At 36.5% G+C, this 21,143-nt stretch overlaps 1 protein-coding gene across 1 annotated transcript; it reads right to left on the bottom strand.

The window, feature by feature from the left end:
* Window positions 1-498: 498 nt before the first annotated feature.
* On the bottom strand, window positions 499-20,030 carry DUSP19 (dual specificity phosphatase 19). Its single transcript, XM_008565723.1, has 4 exons — window positions 19,434-20,030; window positions 14,598-14,644; window positions 7,179-7,331; window positions 499-909 (listed from the first exon to the last, which is right to left on the bottom strand). Exons 1-4 carry the CDS (start codon window positions 19,657-19,659, stop codon window positions 691-693), a joined length of 645 nt encoding a protein of 214 aa, XP_008563945.1. The 5' UTR covers window positions 19,660-20,030; the 3' UTR covers window positions 499-690.
* Between the last annotated feature and the right edge of the window lie 1,113 nt (window positions 20,031-21,143).

Below are 21,143 nucleotides of genomic sequence, written 5' to 3'. Positions count from 1 at the left end.
GGTTTAGATCCCCTTACTGGGCAGCCACAAATAAATAAATAAATAAAACAATAATGATAACAACAATAAAATGCAGGTAATAGAATTAAACTAAAAAATCAAATGAAAAGTGAGTATGTTTTCATAACAGGACATAAAATTTGTGAATATTGTAACCACTATATAATTATGTAAACTTTTAGATTCTAGCTACTTCTTTGGGGAAGTTTAAAGTATTCATTTTTAATCTTAAAAAGATTCTTTACAAAGAAATTTATCTCCCTGTGAAATAGTAAGTCAAGCAGCACTTCAAGTTTTTTCCTTCATGAAAACAGTTGCTGGTATAGAAAAATACTAAAGGCCCTCATCAACTGATTTATTTTTTCTATGTTCTAATACAAATTTTGAATTTAAACCTTTTTCTTCCACAGAAATCAATGTTTGGTAATACTTTATTATTTTTCCTTAGCAATTCAAAGAAGCATTTAGTCACAGATTATGATAACAAAGAGAAAGTAATATAATTTAAAAATTTATTTATATGCTAGCTCAGATCAACCAAATTGACCTGTTTCCACTTGGAAAAGGCACAAGAAAAGGAAGTTTTTGCTAGTCTACGATCCAAAAAGGGAAAAGATGGCTATAGAGGCTAATTCAGAGATTAGTTATCCATCATCTGATAGAATGCAACTCATGAACTGTTGTCCCTTTCTAATTCCTGTATCTGTCACACTTATTGCTTTCTTTGCTCTCTTGATATGTACGAAGCTGCTTCATGAAGCCAGAATTTGGACATATGGAAGGCCTTGCATTTTTCACCAAAGAAAAGGCACTGGTAAACGAAGTTTCTTCAGAATTCATCAGGAAGCCTATTACAATTGCAGCAGCCCTGGAAACTCCTGCATTACAATGAACAAGAACTACTCCATCCTGCAAAAAAATCAAACAAAAATCTTCATTATTCATTTGAGAAAGGTCATTAAATTGATTGCACATTCTTATATTACTTAAAATTATAAACATTCCATTTTATTGATTTATTTGATTCAATTTATTTGGTTATAAAAATACAATTCATTGCAAACAATGAATGGAAAAACAATCAATCAATCAACTAACCTATACCTTCTCTCCCTACTCCCCCAGGACTGAAATGCTTTAATGATGGATTTGGAATTCTGGAACAGTATCTTTTATTAAACTAAAGCAATCCAGTAAAGTACATATAAAAGCCTAGTAACTTAGTAGCCACATGTTTATAAATAAGAGAGGAATCACAAGGGACATACATGCAAATATAAATAAAACCATAAACTAAGCAGAAAGCCACATACAATCCAGGTACACATAGTGTTCCCGTAAAGAAACTAGAGTCCCTGGCTTGGAAATTTATGTGTAAAATGATCAGGAAGGAAAAAAAAAATTCTACCCTTGGACATATTTTGTTCTAGAAGGAAATAACAAAAAATAATTAAATTTATGAGTTAGTAAAATGATGATACAAATAACTCATAACAATGTGAAGTGGAAAAGGTAATCAGACACCAGCATGAAGTCAATAAATGATAAACGTTTCAGGTAACTTGCAAATGATACTTTCCAAGTGAAAAGGGACACGGTGTAAGACCAATGCTGATGGGGGCAATATTGCATTAATAATAAATGTGATAGATGTGATGGAAAAGCCCTGATACAGCTTGGCCTATCTCAAGCTTTTAAAAAGTTAATGATCTAAATGAAATGTAGTGAACTGTGAGCACACCCTACAGAATTAGACATTTCAGTTACTTCATTTCCTGATCCTTCATTTGGCACAACACAAAGGAAAGATAGGAACAGAGGAAGGGGAAAAAAATACTACTGAAAATCCTCTACCCAAAGCACACTTTAACAATTCTATTGCTATGATTCATTAGATTATTTTACTTATATTAGTTTTCTCAGATTCATATATCTGTTGGAAAATTCCTTTCCAGGATTGTGTAACAAATTTGCAAAGCATCTCTTTTCAAGAAAGCCAAAGGGCCAGCCAGTTAGCTTACTCAGTTAGAGTGTAGTGCTGAAAACACCAAGAACACCAAGGTCAGGGATTTGGATCCCAGTAACAGCCAGCCATCCAAAAAAAAAAAAAAAGCCGAATGATTAACTACAAAATGAGTTAATATTTTGAAAATCGTCCTATCAAAAAGATAATTTCACTTGTTTTCTTATAGACATTCACGACTCATTTCCAAACTTTGTTTCTCTACAAGAAAAGCAAAAGACAAATATTCAAATATTCACTAAACAGTATACATCTGGAACTTTTCTCACTTTGTGGCAATAGCTCATTTTTATGAACTTAAGATGTTTAAAAACTATATTACAGGCTGACCAGTTAGCTCAGTTGGTTAGAGCATGGTGCTGATAACACCAAGGTCCAGTGTTTAATTCCTGTACCAGCCAGTCACACACACAAAAAAAATTATATTACAGTAACTAATATAAATTATTAATGAATTTCATGTAGCTCAAAACATATTAAGTATTCCAAAGAAGCTTGCAATTATAAACTTAATAAGCAAGAGATACCATTCAATATCATTTAAAATATTTCCTGGCTTTATACTAGTCATCTGTATTTTATGATCCATAAATATGCCTTTGAAAATAAAACCAGCTTTATTTTCAGTCTTATACACTATGCATCCAATTTTAGCTAATTTTTTTAGCCTTCCCAATGAAATGAAAATTTTTAGCTAATGTTTTAAAATGTTAGTATTTTCTTCTATTTTACTACTATATATAGCAGTTGCTCTTCCACAGATTATGAATTATCTACCTTCTACCTTTTTATTATTCCTTAGGTATCACATTATTCTTGAAAGTATTTACAGAGAAATTATTGGCTTTATATTGCTTTTCCAGAATTCAAAATAGTGACAAATAATTTATAATTTTTTCCCTTTGCACTTGCTGTTGTCTTCTGCCTGGAAGAGTTTTGGTACAGCTAAATCTGGCTTCTAAGAAGACTGCCTCTCTCCAGGTGAGAGGAGGGCAGAAGGAATGTTTTAGCCATTGTGGTGTGCCTAGTACATAATGCAATTCTTGGCACATAGTAGGTATTACATAAATGTTTGCTAAGTGAATAAAATAACTTGTTATGCATTTCTGAAAGGAAAGCGTTGTCTCAAAATTTCAGATCACCATTTTGCTATGGGCAGATAGTAAATCAATTTTATAGAGTTTTCTTTGTTTTCTTCTGTTATGAATAGCTTTTCAATTAGATTGTAAGCTCCTTGAGGGCAGCAATGTGTACCCCTCACAATTTGTCAGAATAAGTAATTAATATTTGCTGACAGACTGAGCCAAGTTCAGGTGTTTTTCTTACATATAACTTCCAATAAAACTTGGGAATGATGTGTTCTGCAAATGCTTGACAACAGCCTATTATGAAATAAGATTTTGCAGTGGATGAAAAACTGTTACCAAATGTACTGTTTAATTCAGCTTCTTTCTTTGTTGGCAGTCAGTATTGCTCAATAAATGAAGCAATGTCTTGATTTATATTTAGGTACAAACTTCTTATCTTACTGAGGTCCGGCAGCAAACTGGACCACACTTTGGGTAGCACAGGTCGGACTAGTCCACTCATGACTAGCCACACTAGACGAGGGCAACGTAAACATGGAAAATACAAAACAGTGCTGGGTAGCATGTGAAACAAGCTGGAAGAATCATTGAAAAATGTAGTGAATTTAGATATTTATTTAGAGTCATAATGTTTCTCTTATGAACCTTTACTTATATTGAACAAAAAACTGGAAACAGCTTACATGTCTCATAGTAGGAAATTAGATAAATAAATTATAGAAATCACTAAGTACTAGAATACTATGTAGAAATTAAATATTATTTGATATTAAGTATACAAGCAGGCTATAAAAGAACACGAATTATATACCATTTTATTAAAAATGTATATACATATTATACATTACATATAATATATAATAGTACATATTATATATAACATATAAAATAGAAACGAATGAAAGAATGAATTTTTTTTTTTTTTTTGACAGCTGGCTGGTATGGGGACCCAAACCCTTGATAAATGTTAAAGTCCTAGAAAAACTTATCAAAATGTAAGAGTGGTTATATCTAAGTGTGGAAATAGGACAATCTTAATTTTTATCTGTATTTTCCATTTTTTCTACAATGAACCTGGATTATTTACGTAATGTTTTAAAAATCACATCTTCTAAAATAAATAATAATAAACAGAGGATATCAAATACACATTTTCATACTAACAAACAAAACCTTTTGCAAATAAAAAGAGTGGCTAAATAAATTTAGTTCCTAAAAGAACTCTCGAGACTACAGAAGTTACCATTATTGCTTCTCTCTCATGTGTATTTCTGTCCCTTTAGGCATAAACCTGACAAATGATATACGAAGTGGAGATAGTGGAAGAACAGAGAAATCAAAAAGCGTTTTATAAGTACAGAAGGAAATAAGGAAAGACAGGGGAAAATGGAAGACATTCTATTTGGCAAATATATGTAAAAAGATGAAAACAACAAACTAGGGCCTAGAAAGGTAGTTTTGAAATATGCAACTCACTGAGTAATTAGATTTTAAAATATTTGAAAATACAATAGACAAAGTCACGAAGAGATCTCTTCCAGGAATAATCAATGAAGAAAATTCAAGAATTCTATTGCTAAAACTAAGTACGTATTAGTCTAAAGAATAAAGAGTTTTCTGAACAAGGAAATACTGGCTGAGGTTAGGATCCCAGTATAAGACACAAGGCTTGAGAAATTAGAATATACTGTGGAATTCTAATATATCTTGAATCAGAAACATCTTATGCAACTACTCAGATCCTCTTGGTACCATCATCTCACGGACACTCAGTTTGCCTCACCTCAGCTGTGACCTCCATGACTGACTGCTCCCCTAAGTTCCATTAATTTTTGCTTGTCTAAGAAGGCCTGGCTCTTCCCCCAGGGTGTCCACAGCATAGACAGGCATTCCCTGAGTTCTGGTTTCTCTTGCTACTTCTGAACTTGGATGAAAAGTCACACCACAGGGCATTGGTTTGGCTTCAAGCTGCCTGCTGAAGGAGTAGAATGTCATAAGCTGGAATTGTGGGGTTAGTTACCTCCTCATAAGCCAGCTTTGACCAATGAGAAACAGGAGCTGAGAGGGAGCCAGGCAGATATCCTTCCTCCCTGCCAAACTCTGTATAGAGGTGCAGTTTCTTTGTAGTGCATGTCCAGAGATGTCTTGGGTAGAGCAGCTGTACCTGCTGAGCACCCAGCTATTTCCTGGTCAGCTCACTGTGAAATTGTCCTCAGCAGGGTAAACACATCCATCACTTTGCATTGCTTCCCATCCTACCTTGAATCATTTTCCTTTCTTCTCATTCTCACCACCTAGGGATTGTACCTGTCAAATTAAGCATGAGCTCTTAACCCTTGTCTCAAGCTCTATTTTTAGAAAACACAAGCCAAGAGCCATTCTAATTAACTATTAGCCCAAATAAAGGCAAACTTTATTTAAAAAAATTTTTAATTCCAAAGTTTATTAGAATACGCAATTTCTTGTTTTTCTTTCTAGATACTATGATCCTCTCCAATTTTTACTTGTAACAGGAACATATCTTCTAATTCTAATATGAATGGATGACATCTATTCTTTACCATCTAAGGCATACTCTTTATCTCCTTAGAGCAGCAGCTAATATAGAATATATCATTTTTATTTCTAACACTATTAACTAGTACACTGGAATGTTACAATCCAGAGCCTATAAAATTTTTCACAAGAGAAAAGAATGGCCAATTTAAGGCTTTGAATTAGAAAACCTTGTTCTTTGATTCCAGCCAGATATCTGCCATGAAATAAAGCTGACGAACAGTAGAGTTGAATTTTCCAGTTTAACAGGAAGGTACCTAAAACAGTGCTGAGCACATAAGGCACTCAATAAATATTACTAAATGGAAAGAAGAAAGGGAGAGGAAGAGAAAAAGGGAAGGAGAGAAAGTAGAAGGGAGACCATTAGACCAGAATTCAATTAAACTGGATTCTAATCCTAGCTGACATTGTTAGGTGTTCCAGGAGAGTTACTTCTCTCTATAAGTGCTTCTGCTTTCCTATCTATTTATCTTACATAAATTTCATAGAAATTATTTCCTGATTAAAACTGATGTCATTTTGGTCTGGCCCCGTGGCTCACTCGGGAGAGTGTGGCGCTAATAGCACTGAGGCCACCACACCGAGCCAAGGGTTGCGATCCCCGTACCGGTCCAAAAAAAAAAAAACTGATGTCATTTCAAGATATAATTACTAATAACAGCCAATCTAGACGTCCTGCCTGTCAGAATGTTGGCTTGGATCCAATATCAAGATTAAAGTATTGTCTATTGGTCTTCTAACATCAAAAACCAATGGACAGGGCCGGCCGGTGGCACACTGCTATAGTGCGCCGCTTGGGAAGCGCGGTGGCGCTCCCGCCGGGTTCGGATCCCACATACAGACCGGCCGCTCACTGGCTGAGCGAGGGGCGGGAGCAACACCGAGGGTTGTCCCGGTCCGGTACGGGCGTGACACTGAGGGTTGCGATCCGTTGCCAGACACGACAAAAAGGAAAAAAAAAAACCAATGGACAGCTTCTGATAATATTTTCATACAATCTCAGTAAAGCAATACATGTTTAGTCCTTAGAGTGCCTTAAAATTCTACTGTTAAAAATGCATAGTTGTAATCCTCCTTCAGTCATTAAAATGAATGCATATTAATCATCATAAATACACTAGCAAGACTAGAACATTCTCTATCCTATAGTCCATCTGATCATCTTGCAAATTGGTTAGAGGGCCAGTGGTTATAAACCCTCAAAGTAAATCTAACTACATATTTACACAGAAAAACTCACTTAAGTAGAGGATTCTATCTTCTAACATTTCTCAGTAAGGCATAGGGAGATGAGACTGAATTAATGGTAAAAGTAACTATCTCATTAAGAAAAGAGCAATTAACTCTTTTCTGAATAACTGTAAGAATTAATGAAATATTGTTGGAGGGGAAATTCATAATGGCCCTTTAGAGATTCATTACAAAAATAAAAAAATAAATAAAGATTGGGTAATGGACTCATAATTTCAAATTTCTGCTTCTGAAGAACTGTGGATCAAAACAAAACTTACCTTCATTTTCGCTTGTTCAATAAATTCAAAACATTCTGGAAAATAAGACACGATATTGGTTTCAGGCAGATCCAGTATAGAAATGCTCTTATACGTAAAGTCACTGAGGAATGCATTTTCAACTCCATATGCAACATTAAGAATATGAGTCACCTTAAAGAGAAAGAAAAAGATGATTTTTAAAAGTCCCATGAATTAGGTTATCTAAAAAGATACTGGGATGTTGATATCTGTAACAAGAATAATCAAAAATTTAAATATGACTCACTTGAATGATACTTCCTCCAAGAAGCCTTCTCTGACTACCTCATCCCTCACCAGAAGTGCTCCTTCTATATACTGTAATAACTCCCTATTGTTGCACTAGTTTAGATCACCACTTAGAGACTGTTTCTCTCACTGCACTAGAAAATAAGGGTAAGGACCATGTTTAACTTACGTAAGTAAAATGTAAACATAAGTTACATGTTTAACTTATGTAAGCACTATGAGTGAGCAGTGAGCTTAGCGGAAAGTGCTTATAAAATCCGTTGACCGAAACAGTGAATGTCTATATAAAAACTTAAATAGAAGAAGTATATCAATGATATGAAACTTCCCTTTCAATAATTACTTCCCTATTTTCCTTCATTTTCTTTACTAGCAAAGTGGTTCTCAAGTGTGGCTGCACATTAGAATCACCTGGTGAGCTTTTAAAAACTATCAATGCCACAGGGCCTCATACCCAGAGATTCTGATGAATTAGTCTGGTTGAAAAGCAAGGGTAGCATGGCAGGCAGTGAGGGGAAGGGGAGTATGAAAGATTTTTTTCATATGTTACTCTCGAGCATGTCCATCTCCTCCTACTCCATCTATGTATTTGAGCCCTTTTCCTAGAGTCCATGAAGCATGTGGAAGGAGCCATGTGGAAAGTTCATTAGATCAGAAAAATGAGTCACTGTTTCTTATCATGACAATGCTTCTTACTGTATTTACTCTCCTTCCTTAGCATGTGTCTTAGGTTTTGCCTAACCTCCATATTTTCATGTATTTCACACATATTGTAGAGTATCTGTCTAGCCCTGACTCTCTGGCCCCCCTCCCTCTCAGGTATGCTCTGGCAACACCCCACTCCTCCCCCAAACATAGTTGACTAGATTTGGGTGGGCACCTGACTTAAGGTGGCTGTTCAGATTATCTTTACAAACTTTAAAAGACAGAGTGAGCTACAAATGTGAGAGCTGTAAGACAGCCATTTTCTATTATGTGCTCAGAGCAACTAAAGAACTGCTGCTGCAAAGTAAGATAAATGGAGGAGATATGCAGAGAGGACTGAGGTGCCAGGGGGAGAAAGGGGCTCTCTTGTATGGCCTTCCATTCCCTGGCTCGAGTCTCTGGTGAGGCATGGCCACTCCCTGCCCTTGGGTCCAGAGAAGCTCCTGTTATTATTATACCCATTCTCTTTCCTTACTCAAGTTGCTCAAATTGGTTTCTCTGGCTCACAACCAAGGGTATTGACTAAGACACTTAAAGAACCAGGCCTCATGAAGAGAGAGCCATTGACCATTTATTAGCTTACCTGCCTTGAGGAAGAAAGACAACAACAACAAAAAAACCCCTCAAATATCTACTTAGGAGACTCTCTTAAAATGAGAGAAGAAGGAGAAAGTAGAAAGGAGGGAGAGCATTTTTAGAAGATAGGTCTGAGAGCTGGCTGGTTAGTGCACTTGGAGAGTGTGATGCTGACAACATCAAGGTTAAGAGTTCAGATCCCCACACAGGCCAGCCACCAAAAAAAAAAAAAAAAAAATTTAAAGTCTGAAACATCCTTCAACTTATGTGACTACATCAAGTCCCTCTGTCACCCCCAGTGCACTCCTGGCCAGGATTCTATGATTCTGCCCTCAATTACATAATATCTTTCAGTGTTTTATAATACTGATGTGTTTGCTTTTTCTTCACAACTATGTCCTACATTCTAAAAGACCAGAAATGAACTGAGGACTTACTACTTACAAAATTATACATATATAATATCAATTATACATATATACATATATAATTGCCCTATATATCTTCCTTATATATCACAGGATTATGGATAAGACCAAATGAGAATCTTGGGAATACACATTGAAAGGTAGATGTGCTTAACAAATATTGTGGATTATTAAACTACCCAATGCCTGGGTAGTGTAGCTGTTTGGAAATGAAATTTAGATGTGTATGGACTGAATGATCCTGATTGACAAGAACTGTACTGAGTCACAGGTGGTGGTAGTGATCGGGGACCCAACCTAAAACCCTCTAGTAATAAAACATACTTCTAAAACTTAGTTACAGAGCTCCTAATAATGTTTGCCCTTGGATTGGCAATTCCTCATATTAGCAATAATAAGAATAGCCCCTTTACTGAGTACTTAATATGCGTCAGGCATACATGTTATCTCACTTAGTACCCACATTTAGGCATATTATTTCCATTTTTAATAAAATTTTATTTTTTAACTGGTTCAAATATCAAAAGACTGTGAAAAGAAAACATTGAGAAGCCTTGTTCTCAACCTGTCTCTGTCTATTGCATTATCTCCCACCCTGATGGTAACCACTTTTATCGGTGTCTTGCATGTTCTCTCAGTGTTTCTTTATGCAAATATTTTATTTATTGACTTTCTTACACAACAGCAACATCCTTGAGGATTTTTTCCTATTTAAATATGTCCTGAATATCTGTTCATATCAGTATATAGAGACCCTTTTTGTGTGTTGGTTTTTATAGCTAAATAGTATTCTATGATGTGGGTGTACTATTGTTTATTTAACCAGTTCCCTATTGATGGACAGGTGGGTTGTTTTCAATGATTTGCTATTATGAACAATGCTGCAATAAATAACTTGGAACATTTTAAATATTCTATCCTCCATAGTGCTTTATTAGACACACACCAGGCACTTAAGGAGCACTTTATTAATAAAGCGACCATTATTACCATCTATAAACATTAAGTTCCTATAGAAATTTCTGAAATAGTCCTCCACAAGAGAATTTCTACTAGTTGCAGCACTTTACTTAAATCCTAGAATATCACTTTGAAATGTGCCATGCATTTAAATCAATAATGTTGTTTTTCAGCATCCTTAAATTTTTACAGAAACCTTCTCTATTCAGTGGCTCAGTTTAGCTTCGCTTCTACCAGGCATCATTAACAGGATCACTGTGTAGAGATAGCAGGATCTCTTAAGCAGCTACTTGTTTCACATCACTAGGATAAAATTGAATTTGAACTAGTGTACCATAGAGGGGAGAGACGATAAAAACACTCGCCAATGTAAAAATTTATCAGTTTCTATTTGTCATTTTTAGCCTGAGAAATATTAATTTATTAGTGTAAGCAAGACTTTGAAACTTGTTTCACTTTAGTTAAAATATCAATATAAGAGGGTTTCTGTTGGGAAATACAGTGATTCTCATATCCTTATGCAAGTCAAGGCCATTATTTCTTATTGTCAGGCAGCAATTATAACAAACCAAGGAAAGCCCAGTTTAAATACATCAGTCAGTTAACAAAAATGTAAAAGTAGTTAATGAACTGGCTAGTAGTTATTACCTTGAAGAAATAATTGCAAGTGTTTATCACATAAAATTTTTTTATCTTCAATCACAATTTTTTTCAGAGCTGTGTGTAACAAAGGTAAGTAGGACAAAGTATCCTCTAGAAGTTTGCTAAATAGTAGAGGAGAGGAAAACGTGTTCACTGATGGTAATAATATATGGCAGAAAGGGGCCAGCCCATGGCTCACTTGGGAGAGAGTGGTGCTGATAACACCAAGGCCACAGGTTTGGATCCCTATATAGGGATGGCTGGTTGGCTCACATGGGAGAGCGTGGTGCTGACAACACCAAGTCAAGGGTTAAGATCCCCTACTGGTCATCTTTAAAAAAAAAAGAAAAAAAAAAAGTATGGCAGAAAGTGTTAAGATCTAAAAGAACAAATTATTATGGGACCAAAAGAGAGGAACAGATCTTGTCCCCCACTGAGAGCCTTTGCATTTGTTATTCTCTCAGCCCGAAGTGTTCTTTCTTCATCTAAGCATGGGACATAAGGTCATAGTTGAAATGTCTCACCCCCAGAAAGGCCTAGCCTAACTCGTGAGGTCCCCCTGCCACTCTTCTCATTGCCTTGTTTCGATTCTTTTAGAGAACATATTCTCATCTGAAAGAAGCATACAATGGTACTTCAAAAAGTTCATAGAAAAACAGAATTAAAAAACAATATGAAACTTTCCATAAACTTTTTGAAGTGCCTTCATATTTTAAGAGCTTGGACCTTACTGCTTGTTCATTTCCATATCTCCTTTACCTAGAAAGGGGACTAGCACAAAGTAGGTGCTTCATATTTTCTGAACAGATAAATGAGCGAGATACAAAATGTTCCATATCAGCACACCACATCAAGTGGAGACTCCTCATTCTCACATACCCCATTTGTGTAGTGGGTGAGAGTCAGGGTTGCAGTCTTTATGGCTACTCCCTGCTTCTTCCAAATCACTTGTTTACCCTGTAGTAAAAAATCTTGGCTCATTGGGATTCAAACAAACTGATATCCCATCTTCTTCACATTCTGCACTCTGTCCCTTGGGTACCTCTCACTTTGCTGAATCCTACCCCAAGTCCTATCACTATCCTGGAAGACATCAATTTCCATTTAGGTTTAACAATTCCCTGCTATCTTATCTCCAATGACCTTATCATTACTCCACTTCAATCACTGTCCTTCAAGGTCAATGCCAGAACTGCTCCAGCTCTGATACCATTAATTTAGGTATCCCACTCATATCTTTCATGTCTTTCACTCAGTTCCTCCCACTAGACTTCATAAGAACCATTAATTCCTTGCTCTTTCTATTTTCTTCTTATCTATCAGCCCCCTCTTGTCTTCACTTCCTTTTCTATTCAGTTTATAGCCCACAGTCCACCTCTCCCACACCTGTCTGGCAAATATTCATTCTATACATAGACTGCTAAGCATTGCTAGAAAAAAATCACAATATTGCATTTCATGTCTATCATAAATTCATGAGAGCCAACCTTTCTTGACCCTCAGTAATGCTGGGCAACTATATTTTCCTAGTAGGCTGTTTCCCTCATTCTCCATATCAGCTCTTTCAAAACTCCCCTAAAAACTTTCAGTGCTACCATCTCTTCCTTACTCCAAGCAAATTACTTCACTTACTACTTTCCAGTAAAAAGAGAAGCATCACATAGGAACTCACACATCTCACCATCAAATCTAACAACCTTGCCTATACCTGTACTTTCTTTCTGTCTTCTGATTATAATAAATGATGTGCTCCTGCATCCTCATAAAGCTTATTCCAGTCCCTGTGCTTGGGGTCAAATGGCCTCTTACTTTCCTGGTACTTCCCTCTAGCCATAACTCTTGCTTATTTTCATAACCTTGCTGTATCTTCAATTCCTTCCTCTGCCATCAGCCTTAAAACATGCTCACAACTCTCTCATCTCCCTCCCCTGACCTCAATATAACCTATGGCTCCTTCCATTTTCTTCTGAAATCTGGCTTTGGCCTCCAATTCACATGAAACTGTTCCCACCAAAAGCACAAACAACCTCCTTGTTACAAAGTCTAATGGACATAATTTAGTCCTAATTGTCCTTCAATTTCTGTAGCATCTAACACTGATGACTCTCTCCTTAAAACATCGTCCCCTTCTTTGGCTTCCATGACACCATATTTTGGACCTGCAGATTCTCCTTCCTTTGATTATTCCTTATAGGTTGGTATTAGTCAACCTATTGGTTCCATGATAGAGTTCTGTTATAGGCCCTCTTCTCTGCTCACCTTAAACGTCTTCCCAGATGATTTCATCTACTCCAATGAGCTCAATCACTACTTATAACCTAAAGATTCCTAAATCTATATCTTCACCTCTCTCCTGAACTTCAGACCCCATATATCCATACTGTCTTCTAAACAACTTTACCTAGATGATCCACAACACCTGAAATTAAAAATGTTCAAACCTGAGTTCAATGTTTTTCCTCCAAAACTTGTTTCCCCTACTTGTTCCCTCTCTCATGGAATGGCACCAACCCTACTTAAATTTACCAAAGAAAGCTAGTTATCAGCCTTGACTCCTCCTTCTCCCTCACTCTCACCTCCCGCTGTCCCATAAGTAACCAATCACTAAATTGTGAGAATTTTACCCTCTAAGAAGACCCTCAGATCCATCCACTTCTCTCTATTCCTGCTGCATCCTAATCTAAGCCATCATTATCTTTTTTTTAGATTACTGCAATAGCCTCATAATTGGTCTCCTCATCTCTAGCTTGAGGAACACTCCAATCTATTTTCCACACTGCTTCTAACAATCTTTCTAAAATGCAAGTTCTACCCTGTTACTTTTCTGAGTAAAACCTCTTAATTACTTTCCACTATCTGTTGGATCAAGTCCAAATAACTTACTCTGGCTTACATGGCCTTTTGTGATCTGGCTCATGTGTACCTTTCTGGCCTTGTCTATTGGTACCCTTCTTTCTCAGACTCTCTATTCCACAGTTACTGAACTTCTTTTCTGTCCCTGAAAGCATCAGCCTTTCCCTTGCTCCTGAGCCTTCACACATACCATTTCTTCTATCTGAACACTTTTCTGTCTGGTCCTTCCCCACCCCCTTCAGAGCAAAACATCACCATCACTTCCTCCAGGAAGCCTTCCCTGACCCTCCTATCCCCAAACAAAAGAAAACAAAATGAACACGGGTTAAGGGCATCATCTCCTGTGCACTTCTACAGCACCCTGCACTTCCCAATGAAAGCACACAGCACACTGTACTGAGACTGCTTGTTTGTCTCTCTTCCCTCTCTGCCCCTCAGATCATAAGCTTCATGTGAATAGGAACTTCTCACTCTCCTTGAACCATAGCAATTCCATGAAACAGTGCTTGACAAAATGGTACACGGATAAAAATTATTTTGAGTACAAACTGAAATAAGTAATAAATCACATACATTGTGTGGAGGAGGGTGGGAGGAAGTGGTATTAGGGAAGAAGTGGTCTGTGAGTTGGGACTCAAGGCATGGATAGATCTTTGACAAGCAGAGATGAGGGAGAATCTATAAGTCTATCCCACACAGAGGAACTACATAAGCAGAGGTAAAAATGACATACCTCCAAAGGTTCTTGAGTATATGTGAAGGAAATTGAGAAGAACATAAAACTGGAAAGATGGATTACAATTCCATATATTTGAATTAGGTGCAATAATTTTTGCAACTTTATTAAAATGATAGCCAAAACATTACCAATTATACCAATTAAACTCTAAAATGTACCAGATATGGATGAATACAGTTTTCCCTAAATAAATGTAACAGTTAAAAGACTTCCTATATGTGGTGCTAGACTTGAAGCTTTTTTTACCTTGTGTTTTCTCAGTGTATCCAGATCATGAGCAGCATCTTGTGAGCCTATAAGAAATAAATCATATTGCCTTGAACATAAATATAATTATCCTTTTTATACAAATTTGTACAACAATTCTGTTATTTATTTATTTTTTAAAAACCCAACAACTTGGGAGGACTTCAGTCCAAACTTCTGAAGGCCAATTTTGTTATACTCATTGAAAAATATTAATCTTGTATTTCCCATTGGATTCTGAATCCCATTTCTGAGAATTTGTCCTAAAAGTTATAAATGTTGCAAAGATAAGCTATAAGGATGATCATCATAGATAGCATTGTTGATAATATGAAAAATTAAAACAAAACAAACAACTAAAAGCCCAATAATAGGGGTTGGTTAAATAAAAGATGGTACAAATACATAGTGAAATATATACAGCCATTATCACCATTAGAGATAAGAAGTGTAGAATATTGATGGCATGGAAATATGTTCTTAATACATAAGGTGATAAAAGCAGGTTATAAAATACCATCATCCATTTTTTATAGAAACAAAAATATGTATATGCTTAAAAATGGACAGGAAGCATATAGAACAAAATGTTAACAGTGGAGTTCTAGGTGATTTTTTTCTTTATGCTCATTTGTGTTTTTTACAATAAGCATCTCTTTGTCTTGTAACTGTAAAAAGGATATTAAGAAAATCAGACACCCACAAAATGACTTAGTGCCAGCTGGTTGGGAATACCCAGTAGCTTAGAGCAAATGCTGTTGGTCTAAAGGACCCCACCCACACTCCGTGCACCACTAGAGCTGTGCTTTTTACAGTCTCTTCCTGTCAAAGTTGGCTTTCCAAATCTCCCACACTTGGAAACTGGCTCTATCTAGTTAATAAGCTAGTTCATATGGCAGAATAACTAGTTCAAGTAAAGTGAGTTTCAAATTGAAAAAGTAGGGCATTTATAATTAAAGATTTCAAGTATTTTATTTTCCTGAATTGGATTCCATTTCTATAAACAGTGTTTTTCTTACATAACCTATCTGAGGAATTAGCCAAATTTCATTACATGATTTTTAAGTAGTTAAAAGGCCAGCAAGTATGCTGTTTGGCCTATATTCTCTTGATAATACCAAGCTCACAGACTCCTTACTGAGCCCACATTCAGCTTTATCCTACTTAAAAGTAAGCCTATCAAAATATTAACATATATTAAAGCTGGATGGTGGATACGTAATGTACTGTAATATTATTTTTTGTAAATTCTATAAATTTGAAATACCTCATGATTTTTTAAAAAATTTTTTCAGTTTTCTACTATAGTATTCCTAACAATATCCAGGAAAAGAATAGGTTCAAATAAGTTAATTGAAATATGGTGTTTTAATATGCATACCATCTTTTAAATAATAATTCTACTCTATTTCTTAAAATAGCAAAAAACTGAAACATGACCTAAATAATAGGTCAATAGGTAAATATCAGCTTTTCCTCAATTTTAAATGGATGCTTTGTGTTACTTCTTTAATAAATTTTTCTTGTTTTTAAAAGAAATAAACACTGTTAATCATATAGTATGACATTGTGTTATTTTTAAAATCTTTGTTTTAGAAAAGTAGAATGTCATCCTTTCTTAAATTATTTTAATTGAAATCAAACAAGTATCAATTTTAAGAATTTGATGATTTTAACAGTGGTTACATGAATCTCTACTTGAGTTAAAATTGAATACCAAACCAATATTATTGAATGATAATTTAAAAAGTGATTTTTTAAAAAAGTGTTCAGTGTTTACAACTAAACAAGGAAGTCTAATAATAATTTACAGACATTGACACTTATAAGCCACTCTAATATTCATTAACTTAGACAAGGATTATTACAGAAATTTAACAGATGAGGTAATTGATTTAGAAAGAATATGTATTACATGCTAATGAAACTAGAACTTCTAACAAATTCAATCTTTTGCAATTATAGTATATATGTCATAAAATACAAGCTATGGAAGATCTCTAGAAGCCTATTTCCATTCTTCTAAGAGATCATTTTTATGAACATACCAAATACCAGTAATGTATAAATTCTGATGTAGAATGCCTTAATTTACAAATCACTATTTTCAAATTCTCATACTTTGCATGAGAGTTGGGTAACATAATATTGTGAAAGAAGTTTACATAATAAAGAGCTATACAAATTTAAAACAGTATCTGCCTCCCAAGAAAATTGAGTTTCGGGCCGGCCCAGTGGCGCACTGCTACAGTGTGCCGCTTGGGAGTGCGGTGGCGCTCCCGCCGAGGGTTCGGATCCCACGTACAGACCGGGTCCCGCTCACTGGCTGAGCGAGGTGCGGGAGCAACACCAAGGGTTGCGATCCCGTTGCCGGTCCCGGTCCGGTACGGGCGCGACACTGAGGGTTGCGATCTGTTGCCGGACATGAAAAAAGACAAAAAGGGAAAAAAAAAAAAAGAAAATTGAGTTTCTTAGATTTCAGAAATCCTCTATAATCTCATAAAGTATCTCAAGCTTTTCAACTGAAATTGAACAGATCTCAAAATGTCACCATTTGGGACTTCTTAACAGAATGGATATAACAAATAATAAATGTGCCTTTTAATTAACCAAAAGAAATGAAAATTCCTGCTTTTTCAAATCAAGTTGGATTTAAGAAAATTCCTCCTTAAATTTTTGTTGTAAAAATATAATTTGCAAGTACTGGCCCATGGCTCACTTGGAAGAGTGTGGTGCTGTTATCACCAAGGGCACGGGTTCAGATTCCTATATAGGGATAGCCGGTTAGCTCACTTCGGAGAGCATGGTGCTGACACCACCAAGTCAAGGGTTAAGATCCCATTACTGGTCATCTTTAAAAAACAAAACAAAACAAAACACATATATATAATTTGCAAAGTCTAGGACAAAAATGCTTACTAAGATCTTTTATCTACCCGTTCGATGGTTCAAGGGCCTATACAAGATTTTTGAAATGCAGTAGCTTATTAGAGTTTAAAAGTTAACTGAAAAAGACAGATTATGTTTTTATAGCTCTTCATTTTCTTGATTCTCCACCAAAAACAAAAGTTGTCTGGCATGCATGTGCTGGTCTGAGGAGTTGAAGGAATCTCTTAGAATCTGTCGGGAAACAATCTCAATTTCCCAGAGAAAAACCAAGTCTGGTCAGAAACAAAGGAAAAATTTTAGAGGTAATAACCATCCACAAGTCTCTCAGGAGTAAGGCGCTTGAAACTAGGCAGCTAGGGTCCCCCCACCCAGGACTCTCTCAGGATCCTGGGGAGGCTTCCAACCCCACTATGAGAACACTGCCTTTATCACTTCATTTTGGATAAGTCCACATATGAAAATAACAAGCAAAGTTCATGAAAACTCTGAATTGGTGAATGATATATAAAAATTCTACCATAATTATTTTAAACCATTATTACTGTAACGGAAGCCAAACAACCAAAAAATGTGCCTGGACATATTTTCTTTCCTAGATGTGGTAAGCAAGACCTGGGTGACTGTTCCAGATTGCTAACTGATTCACTTAATTTTAACTAGGCAAGAATTTGGTATAATTTTTCACTGGGCTACAGAAACTAGTTGGAGATATTTATTTGGTGAATTTAAAGATAGCCTATGTAACGATTCATATATACCATACAATAATAACTCATATGTATACTGCAATTGATTTGTGTCAAAAACCTTTCACAACAAACTCAGGACAACTCTATGAGAGCAGATACTGTTACTTCAGCTTCCCAGATGGCTTTTTGGAGGACCAGAGAGGATAAATGACTTGCACTAGCTATTAGAAGCACAGCAGGGCTGAAAATTTCGTCTACCTGAGGCAATCTAGAATAAGGATGAGAGCAAGGACTAGGGCTTGATGCCCATCTCTGTTATTCGCTAAATGTGTTACCTTGTGCAAGTTACTCAACCAATCTTAAATCCCAGTTCCCATGTGTAAAATGGAGCTCATAATCTCTACTTCAGAGTCCTTAAAAGGAGTGAGATGCCATGTGCCATTTGCATAGTACCTGGCTACTTCCAACTCCCAGTTCAGTGTTCTTTCTAATCAAAAACGCCTTGGCTGCATAAATATTGACAAGTCATTTAATTTTTCCAAGTCTTAATTTCTCTATTAAGGAGTGAAAAATAATTTAGATCTACTTGAAAACATCATTGACTATTTTTTTTTTAAAACACTATACCATATTCTTGCCAAATTAACGAGTTTGTACCTTTACAATATTGCTTCGTTTGCAATTTGTGCACTATGCTTGTACACAGTATTTCCATAATACAAGAAATCCTAAAACAGTCAGACTCATAGCTATAAAATAGAAAACCTCCTCCTGAACACTCCAACAACAGACACCATGAACAGATGTGGGCCACAGGAGGCACGTAAGAGTATACCATATGGTTTGTAACAGCTGAGTAGACAAACGGGCACATGACTATTTCAAGTATTAGCTTTTCGATAACTTTAACCCATGTCACTTGTGGTTTTGTCTGGTAAAAGCATTGTTTTTAATTTTGGCTTTTATAATCCGAGAAAGCACATCAATGTGTTATCCTCCAACGAAGTTAGAAAAATAGGAAGGAAGCTCTTGTAAAATTCACATACCAGGTGCTAAATGCTACTTATGCTTCTCATGGGTATATTGCGGGGCAGAAACAACTCTAGCTGGCTAATGCAAGTTCCATATCCAAAAAAGGAAACATTTCAGCTTTTTGGCAGCAGAGCTGATAATACAGACTACTACACATAAAAGGGTAAAATGAGAATGTTATCTAGTTAAAAGGACTCAATGACTTAGTTGCAAATCGAATACTCACCCAGGAGTAACCATGGCTTAATAACGCCAACTTGCAGGTCCGAGTTAAGGTCCTGCACATAACCACAACCACCCCCACTGCTCGGCTCTACTTCTTCCACAACATGAGTTCTGGCATCTTTCCATGTTTCTATAATTTTCTTTCCAGTTAGCGTTGTCACCCTGGTGCATTGCTTCCTGAGATTATTCCGGGAGAATGCTTTAATTTCCTGGTTAAGGGAGTGCATTACATGAGCAGTGGCTGGGAACAAATACAAGCAAATCCAGCAAGCACAGAGAGAGGTTGAACTGCTTCGCCCTTATTGCTCAGGTAACAAAGACAGCCTCCGGGGTGCTCGCCCCTCCAGGTGACCGTAGCAGCCGCACCCGGAAGACAGACAGGTCCGGCTCCCTCTTTCCCAGCGCTACAATGTAAGGCGAGGTTTGATTGGCCATTGAGAAACGTGCACCGATTGGATGCTGTTTCTCCTTCCTGTAGGTCGGAAACTTGCGTTTTCCCTGCATGCTCAGAGGATCCCCTGGGGAGTTCTCTTATTGTTGCTGTTTTAATCTACCTTTATTACACACGCAGAATGGTAAAACAAAAGACTTAATTGGACAGAGGGCTGGTATTTCCTGGCTCTTTAAAGGCAGTGATTTTTCTGGATGTTCGATTGTTGTCACTTATGGTAGTGACCATGAGCCATGCCGGCTGACCTGTGTGTCGCTCCTGGTTTAGTGAGGCTCGGGGAGTCGCAGTGCAAACCCTCCCAGTCCGCAGAGCCTTTCCTGTCCGCCTGCTTGTAGGATAGTCCACGGGGTGCTGCAGCAGACATTAAAAGTTATTTCTCGCTTCCTGTGTCCTGCTGTTTTGCTGTTACTGCCAAGAGGAACGTTTACAATATAAAACGTGTATATTTGTGAGGCAATTTAAGTAAAATCTAAATATATATATGTCTTTTTAAAATTTTTATATTGTTTCTATATATAGATTAACAAGAGCTTAAAAATTATTTATTTTCTGACTTGCCGCCTATATTTTTACCTGCTGAAGGCTTTATGCATTAATTATACATTCTGTTTTTAAGGAGCATTGCAGCAAGACTGTTCGTACAGAGGTGAGAAAATCAAGTGTACAAAAGAGATAAGTTATAGAATGATAATTTGGATTATAAAAGGATGATGTTTTGCAAAAAAAAAACCCAAAACAATTTCTTTAAATAGGAATTTTCCTAAGCCCTATTAAAATAAAATGCAATTTTTTGGGCCAGCCCGGTGGCGCACTGGAGAGTACACCGTCTGGGAGCGCGGGGGCACTCCCGCCGAGGGTTCAGATCCCATGTGGAGACCGGTTCCCGCTCACTGGCTGAGCGTGGTGAGGGCGCAACACCGAGGGTTGCGATCCCGTTGCCGGTCCCCCGTACGGGCACGACACTGAGGGTTGCGATCCCGTTACCGGTCAGTAAAAAAGACAAAAAGGAAAAAATAAATAAATAAATAAAATGCAATTTTAGATAGACTTAGACACAATGTATAGACACATGTATAAAGTGAAGAAGTTGCACTTCTGAAAACCTATTCTCCAACACCCCATATTAAAATTTTTGTTGTTGAAACTTTCGGACATAAAATTAAAATAAACTGCTATGGACTGCATGTTTGTGTCCCTCCAAAATGCATATGTTGAAGCTCTAACCCCCAATGTGATGGTAGAGATGGGACCTTTGGGAGG

This window comes from Galeopterus variegatus, unplaced genomic scaffold, assembly GCF_000696425.1.
Source record: "Galeopterus variegatus unplaced genomic scaffold, G_variegatus-3.0.2 Scaffold202, whole genome shotgun sequence".
Taxonomy (NCBI): Eukaryota; Metazoa; Chordata; class Mammalia; order Dermoptera; family Cynocephalidae; genus Galeopterus; species Galeopterus variegatus.
Note: the sequence above shows the minus strand (reverse complement) of the source record. Positions and strands in the feature narration are given on the sequence as shown.

Bases quoted from the DNA above. Each gene is read 5' to 3' on its own strand.
- DUSP19 (XM_008565723.1), bottom strand. From the start codon at position 19,659: ATGCACTCCCTTAACCAGGAAATTAAAGCATTCTCCCGGAATAATCTC. The intron at 14,645-19,433 runs GTGAGTATTCGA...TATTTCTTATAG, and splicing joins TAAGCCATGGTTACTCCTGG to GCTCACAAGATGCTGCTCAT. The intron at 910-7,178 runs GTAAGTTTTGTT...ATTTTTTTGCAG, and splicing joins TTGAACAAGCGAAAATGAAG to GATGGAGTAGTTCTTGTTCA.